This window comes from Megalops cyprinoides, chromosome 17 (assembly GCF_013368585.1).
Source record: "Megalops cyprinoides isolate fMegCyp1 chromosome 17, fMegCyp1.pri, whole genome shotgun sequence".
NCBI lineage: Eukaryota > Metazoa > Chordata > Actinopteri > Elopiformes > Megalopidae > Megalops > Megalops cyprinoides.
In genome coordinates, this window is record NC_050599.1 from 1,008,330 (window position 1) to 1,032,870 (window position 24,541).

General features: G+C 47.5%; 1 protein-coding gene across 2 annotated transcripts in view; it reads right to left on the reverse strand.

The window, feature by feature from the left end:
- Nucleotides 1-24,541, reverse strand: part of myt1la (myelin transcription factor 1-like, a) — a 68,010-nt gene that overhangs the window by 29,352 nt on the left and 14,117 nt on the right. For both annotated transcript variants that reach the window (XM_036549569.1, XM_036549567.1), the window contains exons 2-6: nt 15,292-15,408; nt 13,070-13,124; nt 12,670-12,703; nt 10,786-10,848; nt 349-800 (exon numbers count right to left, since the gene is read on the reverse strand). In XM_036549569.1, the coding sequence (XP_036405462.1) occupies nt 349-800; nt 10,786-10,848; nt 12,670-12,703; nt 13,070-13,124 (604 nt within the window). In that variant the 5' untranslated portion in view covers nt 15,292-15,408. The remainder of the gene's footprint in view (nt 1-348; nt 801-10,785; nt 10,849-12,669; nt 12,704-13,069; nt 13,125-15,291; nt 15,409-24,541) is intronic.

Here is a 24,541-nt window from a genome sequence, read left to right on the forward strand (position 1 = left end):
AAAATGATGATAAAAATGATAAAATGATAAAAACAGAGCAAACAGCATTTTCCCCCGAGAAAGCGTAATTCGACACTGTTTGTTTGCTTCTTCTTCCTGTTCCCAGCATCGTCACCGTTTCCCTCCAACAGCCCTCTCTTCTCCAGGGTGACTAAAAACACTTTCATAGTTCACGTTTCACAGAGCGTTTACACCGAGCCTTCAGTGGAGTAACTGAGGCGCAGAGCTGCGGAGATGGAGGAACACCAGGGCTGAGGCCGGTGGCAGAGTGTAAAATCACCAGTGATGCAGACTACGGAGAGAAAGAGCTCCGGATATTAAAGCATATCAGCCAGTCAGAAGCCTTACCGTGCGCACGGCCTTGTCCTTCATGCTCTTCCTCCTCCTCTTCTTCCTCTTCTTCTTCCTCATCTTCCTCCTCATCTCCTTCCTCTCCATCCTCCTCATCTTCCTCTACGCCGTCATCCACCTCCTCCCTCTCCCCCCTCTCCACCTCTCCTTCATCCTCCTCTTCCTCCTCCTCCTCACCCTGCTCCTCGTTGTCCTCCGAGTACTCCTCCTCTTCATCTTCTTCCACCTCCTCCTCCTCTTCATCTTCTTCCACCTCCTCCTCCTCCTCCTGCTCCTCCTCCACCTCCTCCTGCTCCTTCTCGTCCACCTCCTCTGCGCCGTCTGTCTCGTAACACTCGTCCACAGAGGAGTTTTCGGAGCGGCTCAGGAAGGCCCTCCTTTTCGGGGCTGGCTCCTGGGGTTGTCTGTCCTGTGTTTTCCTCTTCTTGGCCAGAGGGCAGCCGTAGACACTGCAGGCAAAAGAGACGCCAGTTAGCGCTAGTTAGCATGAGCTCATCTGACATGCAGGCAGTGTACTCTCTCTCCACAGGTGGGGTCACCATGCTGGAAACCCAAACTCACACCCCTTTCACCCCCTTCCTGTCCTGAGTCGGGTGTCAGCACACCGTGTGGGAGATGGCCTGCCTATCATCTCCTCCTGCAAGTCCCATCATCTCCAAATAACAAAATCAACCTCAGTGCTACAGCTCCCACTGTCAAACTTAAAATAAAATCAATGTTTATTTCACAAACCTTTAATCAGTACACTCATACTAATCGTTAGTTTTTGCACAGTTGTGTTTTAATTGCTGTAAACCATCATCTGCAATTATGTGTGACTTCAGTATGGATTTGAGGATATTAATTGTGTAATGTGAACACAGGGGGTGTGGCTGTGTCTGAGGAGAAAGGGGAGAAAACGGGTGAGCATGTGATTTGTTGTACCCTGTGTTCACATAACTCTGCATCATAATCACAGAGCTGGAACATCTAAAAGCCTGTGAATTATTCAGCTCTTTATTTATCTACTTATTTGTTTCTTTGCTTATTTATTTATTTTAAACTCTGCAAACCGTAAAAATCCCTGGGGTCCTTATTTCTATGTAATTAATTGATAAATAATTGATAAACTATTATTTTTATTATTTATAGTCAGCTCAAATGACTCAAAATGTTCTTTGCAATAATTTCTGTGTTACGCTCATTTATTTTGAGTCCATGTTAAATGAAATGGGGGTGAACTCATGTCACGAATAAATGAAATCCAAATTGATTTTTGATTTGTTCTTTGTAAATCAACATGAATATACCCAACAAAATTACAATGGGAAATACAAGTGGAGCCACCGTGGCAACGCTACCTTACAATGTTGTAATAATGTTGCTGTAACGTGCAAATGTGTGATAACACAACTTCAGTATGGCTTTGAGATTATGTGTTGACTGTAAAGTATACTGATAACTGATGACACAGCTCCTGCTTCAGGGAGGATACTGCTGAAATATATTCACTCGCACATCCGACCCACAGGAGGACAAATTTAATGGGATTATTGGAGTATTGGCTGAGAGTCTTGAACGCAGAAGTCTGTGCTTTCTCCACAGCCAAATCCCTGAGACAGCATATTGCTGCACACACAGATCCTAGACCTCCATCACGGCTGACACGGCTGGCCCAGCGTGTGCATTAATGAGAGGAGCACAGAAACAGAAGCCGCCCCGCTCCCCCGGCTCTTCAGCGGCTCGGTTAGCGCTCAGCTCCGCCTCGGCTCAGACTCCAGCCTCCATCACCCACAGTGCTCTCAGCCACACATCCACCCCAGTATGAACTACAGAAACAATATCAGAGCAGATGAATCCGCAGGGCCAGCAGGGATATGTTATACTTTTCTGCCATGTCCAAATTATTTAGGGCTACTACTGATCTGATCACAGGGAAGAGCACTCGATCTTCTTACCCGTGTGCCGCGGGGTTTGGGGAGGAATTACATTCTGAGTGATGAAGAAGTACAGTTTAGTGTTTGTTTTCTTCCCAAATGAAATAATGTAAATAAAAAATGACCTCATCACAGACAGACTGGCGGGAACAGCCTTTTTCGCAGGGTGTAGACAGCGCCCGCTGCCAGCTCCCTGATGCATTTCAGGGGTGTATTGATTTCTGAGGTAACAGCCTCTCTGAGAAGGAGCTGGCTGCATACAGAGGCACCTCTGACAGGACAGACACAGACGCTACCGAAACTGTTCCTGCAATGAACACCGCGCCACACCGGCACTGCTGCTAATGCTCTGACACTGTGCCTGCTTCTGATGTTACCACCACTCACACAACCACTGCAGATTAATACCGCTAACCTCACCCCCACCATCACCACTCACACAACCACTGCAGATAAACACCGCTAACCTCACCCCCACCATCACCACTCACACAACCACTGCAGATAAACACCGCTAACCTCACCCCTACCATCACCACTCACACAACCACTGCAGATTAATACCGCTAACCTCACCCCCACCATCACCACTCACACAACCACTGCAGATAAACACCGCTAACCTCACCCCTACCATCACCACACACACAACCACTGCAGATAAACACCGCTAACCTCACCCCTACCATCACCACACACACAACCACTGCAGATAAACACCGCTAACATCACCCCTACCATCACCACACACACAACCACTGCAGATAAACACCGCTAACCTCACCCCCACTGCAGATAAACACCGCTAACCTCACCCCCACCATCACCACTCACACAACCACTGCAGATAAACACCGCTAACCTCACCCCTACCATCACCACTCATACTCCAATACAAACCCCCTGCACAACTCATTTCCTTTTCTCATGTATTTCTCTGCATGTGTGTGTGAGTGAGTGTGTTAGAGTCTGTCTGCATGTATGTTTTTATGTGTATGTGTGTTTGTGTCTGTAATTAACTCATGCCTTGACCATGTTGTGCAACCACCTCTCAAAACTGAAGACAAAACATATTATGAGCCGAGAAAATCTTAACAATCCTTAGGTGAACTGACCTAATCCCCTCCCATTGTATATTAGTCTATGCTACAGTCTGTCCTGTTGTATATTTCTGTTTCTATGACAAAAAAAAGAGTGATAACAGCTGAAAGGAAATGTGTGTTGAATTAGGCAGATACATGCTGTAAAACTGGCAGGCTTTTCCATGTTAAACCCTGTGGAAGAATGTGATCACACTTTAATGAATCCCTGCAACTGGAAATCCTTGAAAATAATTCAGGTGAATGACAGTGTCACACTCCACAGCTTCAATGCCCATAATATGCTGCTGCAGACTCCAGTCCATAATAAGCACATGTGTTCAGTGACACCTGAGAACAGGGAGCACACTAGCAGCAGAACTGTGCTTTTTTTTCATGTTCACATGCGAGTTGTCATGGGAGCACACGGCTCGGCCTGCCCTATCCAGCAGCATCTACAGGCACGCGGTCTCCATGGTGATATCCTCCACAGAGCCCAGAGGGACCTGCCATCCCTGCAGGCAGCCGCAGCGATGCAAAACCCGGCAGACTTCCCTGCAAAAAGCAGAACAAAAGAGCGGCTGCTACCCTGCCATTCTGCAAGCTCTGAGCACTCCGTCTCTGCACACAGGAACACACATCGCTCCTCTCATCCTCACCATCACAACGGGCAACAGCCTCAGAAAAACACCTACACTGACCTTTCAGGGTCTTAAGAGGACAAATCTCCATGAGGTTTTTAAAAAAAGTGACATGAGAGGTGAGATACCCATGGACACAAATCGTAACGTAATTCAGACAATAATTAACCATTTCCATTTTTGATACGCTACATTCAGGTTTGGAATTGAGATCATGGGAGCTTATGCTCAAAGAAACAGACTGACTGATGTTATATCAGGCTTGGAGAGAAAGAAAGAGCGAGAAAGAGAAAAAGAGTGAGAGAGAGAGAGAGAGAGAGAGAGAGAGAGACAATGAGAGACAGAGAGAGCAGCTGATGAGAGAGAGAGAGAAAATGATCCACTTCACGCAGTGAGACCACCACTCCCACACAGACTGCAGCTGTGGAGGAGCACCACTGCATGGACATGCACAGCACAGCGCCGCCCGCAGGCCACAGCTGTGGACAGCACGACTGTAACAGGCTGTTTGCCTGGTGAATGCCATTAAAACACAGCCCTCACACAATGTCCACCTGCGCTGGAGACCTCTCTCCTTCACCATGAGACAGAGGAAACGAAAACCAAACACAATCCTCATCATCACCCCCCACACAGCTGCACAGAGCAGCGGAAAACTGTCCTGCGTTCTGCCCTCAAATCTGCGAGACACTTTTAAGCAAGTGGTATTTTTTTCCTTCTTACATCACATTACGAATTCAGTAGTTGAATGTGTTAGTGATGATGCATGTGTGTTTTGGGGGGGTGGGGGGGGGGGGGGGCAAAGAGTCATCAGGTTGTGATTAATAAGGCCTTATTTTTCTTTCACAGACAGGTGACAACTCCTCCAAGCATGTTTGAAAGCTGGGCGTCTCCACTCAGTGTGTCTGAAATCCAGGCCTCTCTACACAGTGTGCCTGTAAGCCAGGCCTCTAAGCCAAGCATGTATGAAAGCCAGGCCTCTCTGCCGAGTGTGTCAGAAAGCCAGGCCTCTCTGCCGAGTGTTTGAAAGCCAGGCCTCTCTGCTGAATGTCTGAAAGCCGGGCCTATCTGCCGAGTGTCTGAAAGCCAGGCCTCCCCGCTGAGCGTGTCTGAAAGCCAGGCCTCTCTGCTGGGCGTGTCTGAAAGCCAGGCCTCTCTCTCTCCGCTGAGTGGCATGGCATCGCCTTGGCACGGCTTTGCCGGCCGCTCCTGGCACACCGCCCACGCTTTTAGCGAGTGCTCTGTGCCAGGGCTGCCGCCAGGAGCAAGCGAGGCACGCACAGGCGAGAGAGCAGCCTCCTTCAGCTCCGCCCCACGCGGCAGACGGGCCGCGGCTGCAGCCTCGGGGTCACCATGGCGATCTCACACCGGCCTGCGGGTGCGTGCATGACCGTCCCTCACATCCACACAAAGAAGCTGTAGTCTCTATAAAAAGTGTCTTTACACAGACAACAATACCCACCAGGGCAGAAATTACCCTGCCAATATATTTAGATACAACGGCAGCAAAAAAAGCGTCAGAGTTCAGAGCCCGCTGTGCTCACGGGTCTGAGAGAGCCAAGCCCACACTGACGTACGTACGCGGATCCAGCAGCCCAGAGTCATCCCTCTGTGTACTGCTTACTGCTGGGGGAGAGGACGGCTTCGTATGGCTGGCATCTTCGCTTTTTATTATTATTAGGATGTACAGTGTCAGTTTCAAAAGGTATTCTTTAAAAGGTGGGATTCTTCTATAACAACTTTTTCTTTATTGGAATTATTACTGATTTTACTTTACAGTAAATTTATCCCAACAAAAGAAATGTCCTCTCAAATGGCAAAACATTTAATTGTTTAGGGTTATTTTGACACTGAAGAGTCTTGGCAGCCCTCACTGAGAGCTTCTGTTTAAATGCCGTGTCTCGTAGCACTGGAATCTGTAAATTAATGACTAAATAAATGAAGGAATAACTCTAAATAATTAAATTTCGAGAGTGTGAGCCTCTTTCCTGAAGTGATTTCATCTTCATTACAGATCAACACCTCTCAACAGCTTAAAGATTTGCAGCAAGGGCTGCCTTGAAAAAAAAAACAACTTGAAAAAAAAAAATCATGTTTTAAAACTTGCCTGGATTCTATATTCCTAGAAGACATAAAAGAGTCAAGAAGAGCAGTGTGTGCTAGCATGGAGTGGGAGTGAGCTGTGACACTCCCAGACCATCGGAGGGAAATACTGTAGTTCTGAAATATGAAACAGAGCGTGGACTGCAAGCAGGAGCTCCAGTCTGGAATTATTCATCAGACCGCTGAGCAGAGCAGCCCAAAGGCAGGGGCCTGTGCGTCCCCCGTCTCTCCGGCAGCGGGGCGGGGAGGTGTACGCTGAGTCCCCGTCCTGCACGGGGGCTGCGCTGGAGTGTGGATGACTCATAGGAGCCAGATAATCCCGAGCTCTGCTGCAGCGGCTGACTGCAGAACCGCTACCCACAATCCACCTCTGCTGCAGCGGCTGACTGCAGGGCCACTACCCACAATCCACCTCTGCCCTGCTGAGCGCTCATCGCTAACGGAACAAGTGGCATTTTTACCACCTTTGAAATGACTCGGCTACAGGGGAGCTCAAAGCTGGTGTCAGGACAGACACACTACCCACAAGGCCACTGACGTCCCCGTATACTGAGAGCAGACACTTAACACCCCGACTGAACCTTAAATTTACAGTCACTCAGAGGAGCATGGGAGACAGAACAGGAACCATTCCATGGCAAAAGAGAATCCCTGAGGAGCACGAGGTAAAGCTCAGGACCCCATACTGTAGGGTTGGGGGGGTCTGTATCCCAACAGAACTATCTGTTATAATCCATGGCAAAGTGCTGTCTCAAATATGCCATCTAGCAAAATGTCTACAAGTCTTCACTGTATGAAGGCATGTCTATCAAGCAATGAAAACATGTGTACATGGATGGCTGTCATCAGCTAAGAACTGACACTTCCAAACCTCTCATTTGGATATTATTAACAAATAAAACTGATTTACCTTTTTATCAAGGAATAATTCGAAGTTCACAGATCTGTTTATGATTAATTAATCAAGTATTTTGTGAATGACCCAGAAACTGTTTTCTCTGTCAGAGTGAGAGTGTGGATGTGCGTCAGGCTTCTGGTGTGACGTCAGCCTGTCTGCCCTGAATCAGAGGCCCCCTCACACTCCGCTGCTATAATCAGACCTCTCTGCCGCTCACCAGAGCACCTGAAACTCACACGCTAACCTTATATCAGCCAGCAGCACCAGGCTTGCTCAGTTGTATTGTAGTGTATTTAGGGAAGCACATCAGTGTTAATGCTCACCGCTAATGAACTGATTCACTAGACTGTCCTGGTTTAAAGGGGGACACGGACAGTGAGATATATCGTCTTCCTCACGTGCCTTTACAAACACAGTGGCAGAATCAAGGTGCTGTAAATGTGAGACGAACCATGCGGGTTCAGATCCCAGGTACATCACCCTGCAATCTCACCTCACTAAAATACCCTGCTATGGAGATGGATAATGATGTTGAAATGGTGTCTACTAACCTGTGTTACTGCTGCTTCTCCAGGTACTGCTCTGTGAAAATCAGGATGGTGACAGCTGACAGCTGACAGGTGACAGGTGACAGGATCAGATTTCACTCAGGTTCCTGTGTTTCCCCCGCACCTGCCCCACTCCCAGCCCCCTGCAGGAGCTCTCCCAGGCGTGATCCCCCCCCCCCCCCAGCCCTCCCCTAAAAGTGCCTGTAATTCATCATATGCTATTCTTTCCTCGGAGGCAGAGGTCTCGGCGAGGTGTAATTTGTCTGAGGCAGACCTGCTGTAATTCCTGCCAACAGTTTAAAGGGGCGTGTTGATCGCGTGACACCAGAGACACGTTTTTTCAATCACTTTCAGAGGAGAAAATAGCAGCAAGGGAACAGTAATTATCAAACGTGCCCTGAGCAGGCTGAATTTAATGCTCCAGCAACTCGAGGTGGGGGGTGGGGGAGAGCGAAGGGGGCAGACATAAAAACGGAACAGATTCCTATAAAAACTCTGCTCTTAATAAATCACCTCCCAGACGAAGCGCTGTATGTGCGACACGCCCTGCAGGAATTCCGCCATTTCTAACGCCCGTTTCAAACGGAACGCCGGCTCTGTTTGCCGCTCAGAGCCACAAACAAATGAAAGATAGCGGAGAGATTATCAGAAACATCCACGGTGTTCGGTCTGCATAAGCACAGCTGTGCGTGAATACTCCGTATCCGCAGGGAGAGCCGGGAAGGAAACAGCCCTGACAGTCTGCGTGTGTACTTTCTGCGTTACTCACTAATTCTCCGTCCGCTGCGTAAATATCGGACCAGCTGTGATGTCTGAGATGAACCAAAAGGCTTTTGCAGGGTTGATCTAATTCATGACAATAATTATCCATATGCGCGTATGTGCTTTACTGTCATGGTTTTTGCAACCATGTCACATGATCTGTCCTTTGGGGTTTATATTTTGGACAAACTGTGAGGATCCACGTCATTAAACTTAGTACGCGCAGAAGAGGCTCAGAGTGTTGGTGAAAGAGGATAAAAACAGGTGATTAAGCAGGAAGGAATTCAGCCTGAAACGCCGGGGCTGAAGGAGAAGTATGGGGATCACAGCAACGAGAAGTAAACACAGTATCTGTAGTAGGAAACATGTTTAATATCTCCAGTTCCAACTTTCAGTTACTGCATTTCCCCCTGTTTGCCTCTGGAGATATTTTTACACATACAGTGGTCTAAACAGCGTTCCCTATATGAATCCGGATGCGTTAAATGCCTGTGTTAATCACACCGAGGCTGAGAATAACAGCATATCGCTGGCGCGCATGTCAGCGCTGCAAGAGCGTAATTAACATACTAACGACGGCACCTTCTCCGGCTGCTGTCGGACAGTCGGAGCGCTTCTATAAGCATGCAAATGAGGACGGCGCGATGGAGTGTGGAAATGAGCTGGGCCTTCGCCCGCTGATGGATTGCGCCCTTGCGCCTCTCCGTTCGCCTCTCACCGTCCTGCGCAGCGGATCGTGGTCGGGGCGGGACGCGGGGGCGGGACGCGGGGACGCGGGGACGGGGACGGGGCCGGGCGCAGGATTCTCTCGGCGGAGACGCACACGGTTATGCCGCGGATGCACGGCTGTCCGCCGGCTGCCGGAGTGAGGCTAGGAGGACTCCAGCCCCGCCCATCTCAAACACACAAGTTCATCCCCATCCCCAATAATGAAGCCATTACTTACGAAGAGCAGAAACCCCTGTGGATTACCCCCCCACACCCAGAGCCCCTGCAAGCTGCTGCTCTTCAGCTTGAATAATTCTCTATTGAGAGACTGCATGGCTCCTCAAAGCTGCACACAATGCAGTCCTCTGCTCTGTGCAAATTCTCCATGCCTGCTCGTAGCCCATACAGGAATCTCACTCAGTCCCACCAGGTGGTAGACATATGCTGTTCCACCTGACAGGTAACCCAAATAGACAGAGTGGACTTATACATGTCAAATAAAAATTAAGATATCATGAAATTCCACATCCATTACTTAAGTATCAGAGCAGAGTTTAAATTGCTATATTTAATACAGTTTGAATGCCAGCTATCTTTAATACTGTTTTTCTCCTTCAGCTACTAGTTTAATGTTGCTGAAGTTTTCTTCTGCTTTAAGATGGAGGTTTCTCCTCTGCCACCCTGTGGAGCAAAAGACCGCACTTCCTGCTTGTGATCAGATGCAGCAGCCACACTTTCAGGTGATCGTAGCTGTCCATTTTAAAACCCTACGTTTTGGAGAGGAGCCTTCCACACACTGATTGGGCTAAGACATCCCTTTTGATCTGACAAATCTCCATTATCCTTATCTCATTACTGGTGGAGCAAGTCGCCAGGAATTTAGTCAAACATGAGGCTAACTGAAATGTACAAATATTTTCCTGGAGTGGATAAAATATGAAAGTGCTTTAATTCATATGCTGGGGCTCCACATACTTATGTATGAATCACTCAAAATGATGAGCATGAAGATCTGCTATATCAGACCAACATCCTGCATCACGCCTGGTACAGCCGTGGAGCAGTGGAGAATACACTACAGTCCTGCTATAAAAGGCTACAGCTGCCACTGACCATGGTGATCACACATCACAGATCATTTTTAGGATGAAATATTTAAATGAACATTTAGGGAGAAATATTAACGTTTTTAATGAGCGTGGTCATTTCCAGCTCATATTTCAGTGACAGTGTGCTGGACTGAGTAACGATATGCCTCCCATCCTAGTGTCTTATGATGGAAAGCTCTCATTCAGATGGAGTATGACTTCACCCCTCCAACTCCGCTCAAAGAGAATTTAAACAGAAACACACCCACTCTTCCACTGGTGTCAGTCAGCACACAACATGCTGCCATTCCTGGAGACGTCTCAAACAGCAGATAAAGATTGTGTAGTCAGGATTCGCTCAGTCAATATAGGACTGGCGTTTGCGTGGCACTGACAATCCTTCTCAGCTCTTGTGTAGAGTGTCAGAGGACTTTTATCCCTGCATAATAACCCTCCAGACTTACTACACAACACAAGGGCACAATGTTACACAGCCACACATCAAAACACAAGGGACAACACTCCATAGAGACCTAGGAACAACCTGAGCCTGATCTCCACAGTGCTGATTGTGCCTCTGATTTACGCGGCTGTTCACCAACACCCTGGTGTTCTGCTGTGTTGCTGGCGGCCCACAGTGTACCTGTGCGTTAGGTGTGCGTTTAACAGCAGGTCTAAAGGGCACCTTTACCTTCTGTGTCTTGCATATTTGCCACTGACGTGCCCGCTGCCATCGCACCCAGGTGTGGGGCAGCTGAAACGACAGGAGACAGCGATCAGAGAGACACAGCCAGACGCAGCAGCAGCCCAGGCTTTGAACCCGCAGCTCCCGTGCCCCTCACTGTGGTGCCATGCGTGACTGTAACACACATTCTCCCGAGGGGCTCACACAGACAGCCTTCTCTCAGACATGTGACCCACTGACTGCTGTTTCTGGCATTACTGACATTTCCTGCAAAGGATTACGTTTGATATGAATAATTTAATTGCTATCGTAGGAGAACAAGGTAGAAAATCTTCAAACAACAACTGTAATAATAATAATAATAATAATAGATCATCACCTGTAACTAATATAATTTAAACTAATAATTATAATGATTAGGTATGAGTGAGGGTGATGTGCCGAGCAGCCAAATGAGTGGATTACTGATCTCTTAACATTTTTTCATCGATTTTACTGGAGTTAGACAAGTGAGAAAACAGTATTGCGAGGCAAATACAATATGCATTTAATTTTTATGCAACAAACAACCCTTTTGTTTAACCCTTACGCATAGCACGTAATGAGTATGAGTGAAGATCTGCACTGATGTGTTAACTCAGACACCGAAGACAAACAATCAAAATAAGGTACAATAGGTACAAAATAAGGCTGCTTTCTCTCACAGGTAAACATCTAGTTCTTCATACAGAAATAACCGCTTAATTAGTGAATCCTGCTGAAAGCAAATGAACCAATGTATTTATAGTTCTTACTGTAAAGCTAAATCAGAACAATTTAAACAACGTTATCATATCTTGAGTGAAATTTGACATGATGTTTACTCGACATGAGACGAGTTTAGCGAAATGGAGTTTATGATAGGGAACGATTCGGTTATCATGAAACGATATTCCCCCATGAAATACTGCTGATAAGATCACAAGCTCTAATTGTACAGATCACGCGTATGGATTATCGCTAATTAAAGAAGTACCTCATTGGCATGATAATTGTAGTAATTTACAACAGTTGTAAGTAGCTGACAAGATGGCTTTAGAGACGTTTTTGTTTATTTCATGTCAATGTTACAGCGCAGCCTTGGTTTGCGGGCTTACTGCAAGAACTGCACACTTCTCCAAAGAGACGGCGCACGTTTCCATCCTCGGTAACTTGCCTTAGCTGTCAGTGATGTTAAATGGGTCCATTATAATATTTATTTGTGCATGTGCATGACATTAGAAACATATATGATAATTACTCATGGTACATCGGCGAATAATGTAGCTGGGACAGAAACCTCTCAAAAGGATCAATGGATCGGAATTAATCGTTACCTAAAGTACTTTTTGTGACAGCACTGCTGAGTATTTATGGACAGAAGGAGTAAAGCAAAATTCCACTGACGTGATGTTGTTGGTTAAAAAGTTTATTACCTTTCAGGCAGTTTTAACATAAGTCACGTGGTAATGTGATTTCGCAGCATCTTCTAAGGGCCAGGAAACGTTTCATCATTTCAAAGTTTGAAATGACCATATTTCGTCTAATGCCTAGTATTCATGTCATCTATACATCCATATTTACATCTACATAACTCAAACGACACTTTGCACTGCCGTCATTAAATCAGGTAACAGCTGAAGCTAGCAGTTTGTGCCTGTGTTTAGGTGTGCGTGCGTATTTAGATGTGAGTGCGTGTTTACGTGTGCAGGTGTGTGTGTGTGCGTGTGTGCCTTTGGGGGGTGGGGACACACTTTATTCTAATTTCGCATGTGTATCCCTCATTGTTGAGCAGGGAATGCGGAGAACATTATAGCCATTAACGACCCTGATGGTCGTTGGTGCACTAATGCGTTTAAAGCATCCACTGACCTGAACTGCTCCTGTACCGCCGGTTCCACAGACACTGTGAGAGAGAGAGAGAGAGAGAGAGAGAGAGAGAGAAGGGGGGGGGTTATCATTATTACAGTTACAAAAACTGTCAGGGTTGCCAGATCCAAATGCACCCACCATGCTCATTACATTTATTCATTTGGCAGACGCTTTCATCCACACGCTTTTATGCTTATAAACTGACTCCCACTATTATCAACAAAAGTACACATTTTCTCTGTTTATACACTGCAGAGCATATGATACACAAAAAGGCCATTGGGGGGGAAAAGGTCTGTTGTCTGAGAATATTGGAGATAGTTTATCAGGGTCAGGAGGGATGGGGTGAGGGGCTGGGTGAGGGAGGCGTGTGGGGGTTTGGGAGAGGCGGGAGACGTACCCCTGACTCCTTTGGAGCGCGTACGATGGCACTTTTCCTCTGCATCCACCTCCATCTGGGGAGAGATTTCCAGCCAATCAGAGCTGACGGATGATTCATTCATTATACCACTAGCACATACCAGTTTATGGCATAAAGACTGTTGAATGTGAAATCTCATGACTGACCATGATATCTTCAAGTAACTGACTGTTCCACAAGCATCACACAACCATCAGGTCAGGATCATGCTGAACACTGAGGAGTATCCTCTGCTCTCCGCGTTTGGGAGCAGAGCAGCGTTAGGACTGTCTTTCTGCGTTCAGACAGGCTCGGACCGGAGAGAACTCCAAACGTTCCCGAAACGTTTGATCCCCTGCACCCCACTGAAGCACCCCAGGAGCGTGAAATTGCATGAGCCACAGATCGCACCCTGTCTGAGCCGCTAGAGGCGTGACAGAGGTGCGCAGAGGCGTGCAGAGGCGTGTGTGTGTGTGCGCGTGCATGTGTGTGTGTGCTCTCTGAGCTGCACACGGCGTCTTATCGTCAGCGGATTTCCATCAATAGTTTCAATAATTCAGCCAGCCTGAGAGCAGCTTTCAGAAAAATATGCTTCTTAATCTTGCCGTATTCTTTCAAGCCATGCTTCCATTCAGCGTTTTTACCAGAAGACAGTGCCTGGAGTCCAAGGCCTCCAAGACAATGGGGTTATGGTGAGTTTGAACACTGGAGGAGAGGAAACGCAAACAGCTCAGTGTTACAGTGACACCGCAAAGCCTCACTGTCAAGGGCTGTGTCTGCATCATTAGTGAGAGTCAAAGATGGACCACAGAGAATGATTCTCTTTGTGTCGTGTGAAAAGAAAGAATCAGAACAGTCATATTGTTGGAATACAAAACTAGAAAACTGGAGTCAAGGTAGGCCACTGGCATTTGCATAAATGCTAAAAAGGTGTGTCTGAGTTTTATGTGAAAGTTATTTATAAAACAAAAAATAAATTCAATGACAGAAGTATCATTTATAACTTCTAGTTGTACATGAGTAACTATGCGCCATATTACATATATAGCTTACGTGACTCTTTAGCCCCATCCTTCATCAAGGGATAAAATGTCAACAATTTGCAAAAAATCTTTGCAAGAAGATACAGTTATACACTATGTAGATATTTTCTTGGTTGATATATTGAGACCATTCATACAAAACTGTATTGGCAATTGAAAACGTACTGATTTTTCTTTACTCAAAAGAAAATTTCCAAATGTAGAAGTCTTTTTCCTTTCCTTTCCACCCAACCCTCTCAGTCTGAGGAGATCTCCTGTGCAAGACATTCAGTGCATGAACTCAATCCAAATAAACCTCAGAGAGTCAATGCGGTCAGAAGCAGAGGTGTGGCTTGGTATTGATAAATCTGATGAAAAGCCTGACGAGTGTCAAATTTAGTGGTTGGAATTTTTCTGTACATCATAGAAACCCTCCCTACTGCTGACAGAGCTCCTGGTCATGGTATTTGTTCACTGGCCTTTGAAACATCTGGTCTTGCAAGGCAAACCTCATGCTGAAATATAAAATGCAGACAAGTAGATAAGCATATGTATTTATAAAATATTTACATTACAAAAGAGGCCTGTCTCACATCAGAAAAGGTCATTAGCTCACATACACACTGATAAAAGCCACTCACATTTGTCAAGGGTTTGGGGATTTTGTTCCTCATACAGAGAAGTGGAGTAAAATTCAATATAGTGAAAATACTGTCTTTAGAAGAGCACATTTGTAATCTGTGTACTTTTGTGTTGGTTTGAAACGCTGAGAAAATATCACAGAGCATATGGTTCTGATGCTAATGAACCCAGCATTGGTATTCCTGCATTTATGAGGCAGTGGGGTGCATTGCAAAATGCATATGTATATTTCTGCAATCAGCTTCTTTCCCTGTGAGTCACTCTCGGGGGGGGGGGGGGGGGGGGGGGGATTGACTGGGACTCTGAGCTCCAGCTGCAGGTATAAGTTGGACTGCTGGGGACAGTGTGATGGGGTGAGGGAGGCTCTCCATACAGAACAGGGTTAAGGAACGTGTCCTTGAGTTCCAGCTTACTTCACACTGTGGTTGCGTTTGGTGTGAGGGCTGAATTCACTGAACCTGGATCTGTGCTTTGGAGGCATTATCTGTCTACAGCTGAAAATAAGCAGCAGTTAGCCACCCTCTCAGGGGAGAGGGGGCGAGTCTGGGCGGCTCGTACCTGAGATTGTCGGGGGGGTGTGATTGCTCTTTGGTCCAGACCTCCTCTTCCTCGGTTCCCAATGGCAGCTCTTACTCCACACGGAAGGATTCACAGCTTCTCCTCCAGATGCATTTTCTGCAAAATTACAACACAAACATAAATGTCTAAAAATATTGCACACCATAAATATGTGTTCATTATGTCACTGAAAGCGTCCCGTTATGAGTCTCACTCTTTCTCCTTTGCATAGTAGGAGGTGACAGTTTGCGTGGTTACAGGGCATGGTAATGCAGAAATTCTTATCCCAATTGATAATTTTGCATATCTGTGCCCACTTCCTTTCAAAAACAATATATCAAGCTTGTTAGCCCCCTAAGTCATTCTGAAAATGAAAGCAGCAGCTAAAAGACTCTGTCATGGCTGAGGTCTGGCATGTCTGGCACGATCCTGGATTTCAACACTCCATCCAGCTGGACCTCTGCATAAACACAGAGAGTCTAAGAACAAGGCAAGAGTATTAGGGCCACCATACTTACTGGAAGTGTTTCAATTCATCACTTTAAACAGTCATTTCAAACTCGTTTTCAGCTGTTTACAGGACGGAACTATGACAGACAGATACATGCTCCACATATAAGTTAGATACATGTCAGATACGAGTCCACAGCTATTTTAATTAGAATTATTCTAGCACAAGGAAGAAAGAAAAAACCCTTACATGTTCGGTCACCTCAGATGAATGAAGCATCTGAATGAGAACGTGTGTCCCCCTTCGCATGGATCATTGCAGACCCAGCAGCAGGTGACTGGACTCTGCCTCCATTCAAACTGTCCTAAAAGCTAAGCTAGTCTCTGTGAGAAACCCCTACCTCACAAACCCTACCACTGCAGTATAAGAGCATACCATACCACACTCCTGCAGTTTAACAGCACTTACCTTCATGATAGAAAGTGACAGGAAGTTAAAGTGAAAAACATAATACATGAATAAATTAAGAAAGCACTGGATATATAAATACATACAAATAAATAAAATACTTTATGAATTACTTATATTATAAGTATATGAATATGATTATTTGTATATTTATTCTCTCTCTCTGTATTCTTTTTTGTTTGTAAACCTGTGAAAGCACTCTCTCTCTTTTCCCCTCTCCCCCTTTCTCTGTCTCTCTCTCTCTCATCCCTTTCTCTGTCTCTATCTCTCCCTCTCCCCCCCTCTCTCTCCCCCTCTCTCTCTCTCTGCCTCTCTCTCTCTGTCTCTATCTCTCTCCCCCTCTCTCTCTCTCTCTCTCTCTCTCTCTCTCTCTCTCTCTCCTGAGCTTTGCCTTCAGTGATACTAATTAAAAGCGGTGTACAGAGACAGCAGACAGAGTGTTAATAGGGTGTTGCTGGAGTGTGTCGGAGGAGTGAAGGGCTCAGGGGATCGGCAGGTTGCTTAAGTTGTAATCAGAGCCACACTTCAGCTGCAAGACGGCCGGAGCTACTGTAAATCTCCTAAGAGACAGCCACCTACAATCTCAGGACTGAAAACAAATCCATCCATCAGGATGTGGGAGGGGGCCGGGTGGAGAAGGCTGCAATCTCAGCGGGGTTTCAGTGTTAGTATTAGATACAGTCGGTGTCTCTTTCAGGACTGTGTTTCCTTTGTTATCTCTTGCTCTGTGCTGGCTGTTACTGGTGTGCAGCAAGGTGCAGCCCATGAAACAGCGCCCCCACTGGTGTTAAAATTTCTTTTTTGTTTTTCATTCTTGATTTGTGTTGCAGTCAGAGCAGCCTCCTCTGAGCTCCTGACTGAGGAGAGGAGAGCGGAGCTCGTCTAATCTGCTGTCATTGTGCAGAGTCTTAGCATGAATACGGCCTGCTCACCAGCACTGCGAGTCTGAGTCACCGCTCACAGTCTCAGCACGGATACAGCCTGCTCACCAGCACTGCGAGTCTGAGTCACTGCGAGTCACTGCACAGAGTCTCAGCATGCATTTCTGCTTCCATCTCCAGGGAGAGGTGTGCACTTGTTTTGAATGAGGAGATCTGTGTTGTCCAAATTTCACAGTACACAAGACCATCTTCAAACTCTGCTATATCACACAGAAAGCTGGTGTGAATTCCACAGGGGTCTGGGTTCATTTGGGCACACATTTGGGGAGGCCTTTCGCTCAGCCTGTCTCAGTGATGCGGTGTCTCAGTGCTCCTGAGCGTCAGCTGAAGCTGTGATGCCTCCATCTGCACTGCTGCAGGGTTATTGAGCAGAGTGTGTGACCAGAGGCAGCCAAGAGAGAACCTGGAGCTCACAAACACCACAGGAAGGAGAAAAGGGAGGACTGTGTAATGTGTGTGTGTTTAACTCTGCGTCTAACTGAGGCAGTTTAGCCAGTGTAGGAAGTGTGTGGGTCAGAGTCTGCATGCTGCCTGCCTGGCTGCTGCCGCTGTCTTTGCCCCCCCCGTCTCCTTCACACCGCAGACATGCCGCCGCAGCGACCCGCTGAGCGCTGACCCCTCCTGACGCAAACACAGTGATGTCACCACTCGTTTATGCAGCCTCGCCCTTGCCGTGGCAGCGGGATGTGGGGACGTCCCTGGCCCCTGCAGGGGAGGGCAGACGCGGGTTCGATCCCGCTCTGGTCGACCTGATCTCCTCTAAGTGCTGATGTGGTGAGACAGAACCTATCACCACATGGTGTGGGGCCCAGACCAAATGAGTAGAGTGACACTCGGCTCACTCAACCCAGAACAAATTAGGCTTTGAGAAACAGAGGCGTCCTGTGTCAGAGGCGCGCTGTGTCAGAGGCGTGCTGTGTCAGAGGCGTCCTGTGTCAGAGGCGTGCTGTGTCAGAGGCGCGCTGTGTCAGAGGCGCGCTGTGTCAGAGGCATGTTGTGTCAGAGGTGCGCTGTGTCAGAGGTGCGCTGTGTCAGAGGCGTGCTGTGTCAGAGGCATGCTGTGTCAGAGGTGCGCTGTGTCAGAGGTGCGCTGTGTCAGAGGCGTGCTGTGTCAGAGGCGTGCTGTGTCAGAGGCGCACTGTGTCAGAGGTGCGCTGTGTCAGAGGCGTGCTGTGTCAGAGGCGTGCTGTGTCAGAGGCGCACTGTGTCAGAGGTGCGCTGTGTCAGAGGTGTGTGCGTCTGCTCCACACCCCCCCCCCCCCCTCCCGCAGGAGTGTGACAGAGTGTGACCTTGTGAGAGTGTGAGCTGCCAGCTCCCAGCTACGCCTCCTGCTGCAGGTGGAGCCCAGCGCAGCCGCGCACACCGCCAAGAGCACAGTGCCGGGCGAGGAGGGAGAGGAGGGCGAGGAGGGCGAGGAGGGAGAGGAGGGAGAGAGAGAGAGAGAGAGAGAGAGAGAGAGAGAGAGAGAGAGAGAGAGAGAGAGAGAGAGAGAGAGAGGAGGGGGAGAGAGAGAGAGAGAGAGAGAGAGAGAGAGAGAGAGAGAGAGAGAGACAGAGAGAGAGAGAGAGAGAGAGAGAGAGAGATGGAGGGAGAGGAGGGAGAGAGAGAGAGAGAGATGGAGGGAGAGGAGGGAGAGGAGGGAGAGAGAGAGAGAGAGAGATGGAGGGAGAGGAGGGAGAGAGGAGGGCGATGAGGGCGAGGAGGAAGAGGGAGAGGAGGGAAAGGAGGCACAACAAGCAAACACAAAAAGAGCACTGGAGTGAGGCCGTGGCACAGGAGCACGTCTGACAGCCGGGGGGGCCGGCGGGGCCGGCAGGGCCATCCTCACAGTGCTGCTCCCCCCACGATGCAGCCTGCTGCTGTATTACCAAGAGGAGCAGCCCCTTCCTTTCACACTCTCTGCAGCGGCACGAGGAACACATTCATGCTGACAATATTCATATTTTAGTGTAAACATGACAAATGGACCATTAAGTTGGAGTTTGCAGATCGTACTCCAATGAAGGCCTCACCTTAAACAGTGCTGACACATGGGAGCTACACATGTGGCTCTGACCCCTGACCCCTGACCTCTGAGCCGACAGTGAGTGCTCCCCTCAGGCAGACTCCCTCCCTCTCATGGCTGTCTGTGGCACAGCTTCATATGATATCTGACAGCCCTACAGGGCAGGCCCTACACCATTCTTGTATTGAGACATGAAATATGTTGTCAGGGCAACAGAGCCGTCAGAATCTGGGTACAGCGGAGGCCACGCAGATCCGGTGTGCTGGGGGTGTGGTCAGGCAGGGGTCAGGCAGGGGTCAGGCAGGGGTCAGGGCCTCTGCTGCGGGGAAAGTGGCCTCTGGCTGGGCAGTCTCCTCTGGCCTGGTTCCATCGGTCAATAAAACAGCTGTGTTATTCCTGCCAATCATTCCGCTCACAGACAGCAGTGACACCGAGGATCTGCCGTGTGAGAATGGGATATGGCTGTTTTGCACACTCAGGCTATTTTTGATGCCTGATGTTTTTGGCAATGAGTTCCAATCACACAGAAGAGGAGCAAAAGCATTAATATTCCTTAAACTAAAATGATCAGACTCGCCCTGCATGGCATCGAGTCACAACTCCTGAGCTGTCATTTTTGTATATTTGTATATTCCTGCTTCTGTTGCTTGATCAGGGAACAGTGAGTCTCAGAGAAGCTCATAGAGATGATTTTTTTCTGAGTGATATGTTTACTTATGATAAATACTGGCCACTAACGGATGTCCTGGGTTAGGGACACTGCTGTAGACAGGACTTTCAACAGACACAATCATTCACAGAGTGACCTTTCCAGGGACAGTGTTCACACAGAGCTGTCACAGCACTGCTGCAGCCAGCACTGCGTCCCTGGAACAGAATGCAGTCTGAACGTTTCAGCTGAATGTTTTTACAGGGCGGGCTTTCCACATGAAAACAGCAAAAGATTCAGCAAAAGATTCAGATTTCCCAGGGGCCGCCTGCGGTTATGGCGGGGGGACTGTGGGTTCAGACTGTGTTTGGCACTAACGGCAGGGCACCAGGGTCACTATGTTTTTGCATTGACTGCATTAAAAGGCACAGTTCCGTCTGTTCATTTTTGAGTATTTATAGTAGATTCACATTTATAATATAATGAACACAGAAATGGAAAATGCTGTAACCCCGGCAGGCTGTTGGGGATAATCAGATGTAATTTAGGCTGCAAGCTTGGAGTCTGGACTGCAAGCTTTACAAAAGCATGAGATGTGATGTGGAGAGGGGGTCAGGCTGGAGAGCTGTGAGGAGATCAGAGCGTCGAGGGTCAGACAGGTGGGGAGGGATGGTGGGGGCATGTGGGGGGGTCTAACAGAGGGTCTAACAGGGGCCTGCAGGTACGAAATCTGCCATTAATGTGTATATCCGTCAATATCCAGCACAATCACACAGTACCGTGTAAAAGGTACACCCTGCAGGTTGTCCTGAATATGCAAACACATATCAGCATGTTAAAGATGTAGCTCTGTGAGCACGTGCAAGGGAAATGTGAAATTCAGCATGAATCCAGACACAGAGAGAATAAACGCCCACTTTCTCAAAACACACATCAGCAGGAGGAAGAATCATTTACCCAAAGAGCCTGTAAAGGATAGACCTGTGTGACTGTTCAGCCCTCAGATAAAGCCACTCTCTGCGTTTCACACTGCATCTGAAACCAGCCCCATTTGCATGGGTGGACAGTATGTGCTGCTCCCAGCGTCTGGCTCTCCGGGTTGCCCTCAGTCTTCAGGCTCTATTCAAATTAAGGGAGAGACACTCACTATGGATGCTCCAAATCCTCCATAATGCATCACTCTCCACTGTATTTTTATTTAATACTCTAAACCAGAAAGACTGGAATTACTTTCAAAGTGTCAGCTGCTGGGCATTTCACAGGACCTCCCAACATTATCATTATTATTACTATTACCAATACTGATACTAATACTAATACTAATTATTATCACAACACTGATAGTACTTCTAATAATAATAAAATTAAACGCATGTTCACTTGCCACCTGACACATTTCATTAATATTCTCTACAATTTCAAATGAAATCCGGAATTTAAAAATATACAACTTCTTGAGAAAAACTGCACGCAATTGTGAAGGTGAGACTGTGAAGATGCCCTGCATCAGATTTCACTGGGTGCTGAGAGGTCTGAAGCGGTCTTCTGTAAAGGCACACGTTATACGACTACAGGAAGTGCTCAACGGTGTGGGAGCAATCGTCTCTCCTGCTGGTCTCGAAGGGCGTGGCTGGGAATACTCTCGCTGGGATATTACTCCCATAAGGGTGGGGTGAGACGCGGGGCTGTGTCCAAGGCCATGAGCGCCCGGTTCAGAGATCCTTCAGCAACTCAGGTCCCCTTCAAAACAGGTCTGCTGGCCCAGCAGTCTCCGGCCCTGGATCACAGATGCGGCGGTGCTTACCTCACGCCGTGGGCAGACTGCCCACATTATAATAAGTGAATTAGACGGGCAGGATGCCACCAGCTCGGAGACTCCAGGAAAAGCCTCCCAAGCCCTCCAAATGAAACAGACCTTCGATACTCACAAATGCAAGGGATAGCAGGAGTACTGTGTCATTTAAAACCCAAACACAGACCAATGACACGCAGACATAGCGGCCCAATGAGAGCACAGCATCACAGCGACTCTCTCCCGCCTCCCTCCTACCAATTACTCACTGCCAGGGCATCGCGGAGAGCCCCCGGACTCGCCCCAGCCTGCGACCAGCCGCCAGCTGCCAGCCCCGCCAGGACCAGCCAACGCCCTGCCCCACCCGGCGGACCAACTCCCAGGCCGCTGCGCATGTTTCCCACTGTAGTGAGGACTGTCTGAATTAGGGGTGTGCCAACCTCACTACAGTCATAGTCATAAACTGTGCATCAGTGTTGGATATGGTTGTAGTCGGATCAAAAAACTGGAAGTTCGCAAACATACATTCATTAGTAGCTGTAATTGCTTGGATATTTTTTCGCTAGTCTCTTGTTTATGAATACACTGTGTATTGATAACTGGGAACTGACAATAGAAGACTCACCTGAGTTTGTTTCTGCCAGTTACTCAAAGCTCTGCTGTCATTTTTAATTGTCTTCTTTTTTTTTACAATAAGGATGTAAACAATGTTGTGTTCTTCTCTTTGGGCTAATTAGACTTTAGAAGTTACAATAACAATGATATCCACAATTATCCACTATCTGATGTCTCAAGGCTGTTCCAGGGGAAGAGGCAGATAGATTTCTCTCCTCAAGTTCAAACCTCCTTTTTACAAATCAAGGTCGCAAGGTGGCAACTGCACCATTGCATTGATTAGGGGATGCTGTATTTAGGCTGTTCCTCAGCTGTTAGTGTACATGAGTGGGAAAAAAACACAAAATTATTCTATGTGTGTAAGCTATACTGCTTACCCTGTTGGAAACGTTATTTGATTGTAAATAACCTCATAAATATGTGCATTTGTTTCAGAAAGATTAACAATGCCTGGGCCAAGCTGAATGTAAGGTAGGAAGATACCTAGCTGGCTGGAAATTAACTAGGTTTCTAGTGAAATACATTTTCCTTGTCAAAGTGCAGGAAGCACTCAATCAATTCCTTCCCTGCACCTTTTTTCTTGGATGAACAGCAAACCAGACACACTTAATAGCTAGGTATCCTTAGTTAAAATGGAATGTGTAGCTGGCAAGTACTTTTTGTTCACCTGATGATCAACCTGAGAGACAGGTAGATGATCAGCAGAATGGTGTATCACTGAAGTGTAGGTGAGTGTGTGAGTGCATGTAGAGTGATACACAGTGCAGAGGGTGGACCAAAGAGATGCGCTGCAATCGTATGCTTACGTGTATTGATTGGCATCAGTTGTATCCAATTAAAACTCAGTTGCAGCTAAAAAGGTTCCTCTCTGGTCCTAGCAGCTCTGGGTGTGACTAAGGAACAGACAATGTTCAGCTGCTTCACAAATCGAGTTGTATTTTTACTTGTGTGTTTATTTATTTCATGCATCTATTTCATGCATCTGAAATTGCACAGGAAGGCTTCCAACAGTGCATTCTCACTCAACTCGAACAACAAAGACATTAAATGGCACAAAAGAGCATATATTTTTAAGATCATCCTTTAGAACACCCTCAGTGCCGTTGTTGCTGCCCTGGCTGCCGTCCGCATGCCCGGCTGAATTCCCTGCCATGTCCCCTACCTGCCCCCTACCTCCCCTAAGGTCACGTTTCTCAATGTCACATGACTCTCCACACTCCACACTGAGCATCCTGCTGGTGCGCCCCCCCCCGCTGCAGGTCGTCTGCCTGTGGATTCGTCCCCCACCCCCCAACACAAGCACCCCCCAGAGAGATTCATTCTCCTCTCCTGCACCACGCAGCGGGAGTCAATTATTCCATTCTGCCAGTATCGCCCCCCCTGCCTCCCACAGACACACACACACCCCCGACCCCCCCATACACACACACACACCCCTGCCCCCAGCCCCAGATATTTCTGCTTGCCACCAATCCATTCAGATTTCTCACTGTTTGGGCAGGAGCCCTCTCTGGCCCTGTGCACTGTTAAACCCAGTTTATCATCATAATCAGCAGAATGCATTTTTCTCCTCTCACGCAGCCGATGGAATGTTTCCTGTCCTTTTTCGCCTTTCTCCCAGCCTCATTCACGGCTTGACCTGTCGCAGAAAGTCGGAACAATCGACGCTCAGCTCTGCAGTCAAGGACGTTTTTAGAGCTGCTTCAAACAAAGGATGGCCTTGCCCGATTCTGAGCCCAGGCGGAACAGACGGTAACCGGCAGCGTGGGGTTCAAAATTATGCATAATTATGTGTAATTCTCATAAATCAAGAGCATTTTCAGTCTGCGCTTCCTGTAGGTGTAAGGAACAATGCAGATGGACAGTCTGGATTTCGTTCACATATGAGGCCGTTATCATGGCTATGAATTATTATTATTATTTATTTTTTCAGACACGGGTTTTACCTCTTCTCTGAGTGATCAGAAGCAGCAGCCAGGCTAGTCACACTGCGTAATTGCAGGGAGAAAATGACTCTCCATCATGACTTTGCTTTAGAATATTTTCTCATCTGCCTCCTTTTGTCATCACCTTTCATACAGTTACAAAAGACCTCTAAATAACATAAACACGAATGAATATTTTCAGAACTAATGTAGAGGATCATCCCTAAAATCTTAGACGAGCAGTTCATTGAAATTCAGATTTTCACACTTTCGTTCTCCCGTTAGTGCTGTTGCTATCCACGCTGTGCGGCTTTGTTTTTACCGCTGTGTTGACAGGGGGAGGAAGAGGCTTTGTTTTCAAAGTGCTCCACGTTGCAAATTTAACCCTTTCTGCTCCCTGCCA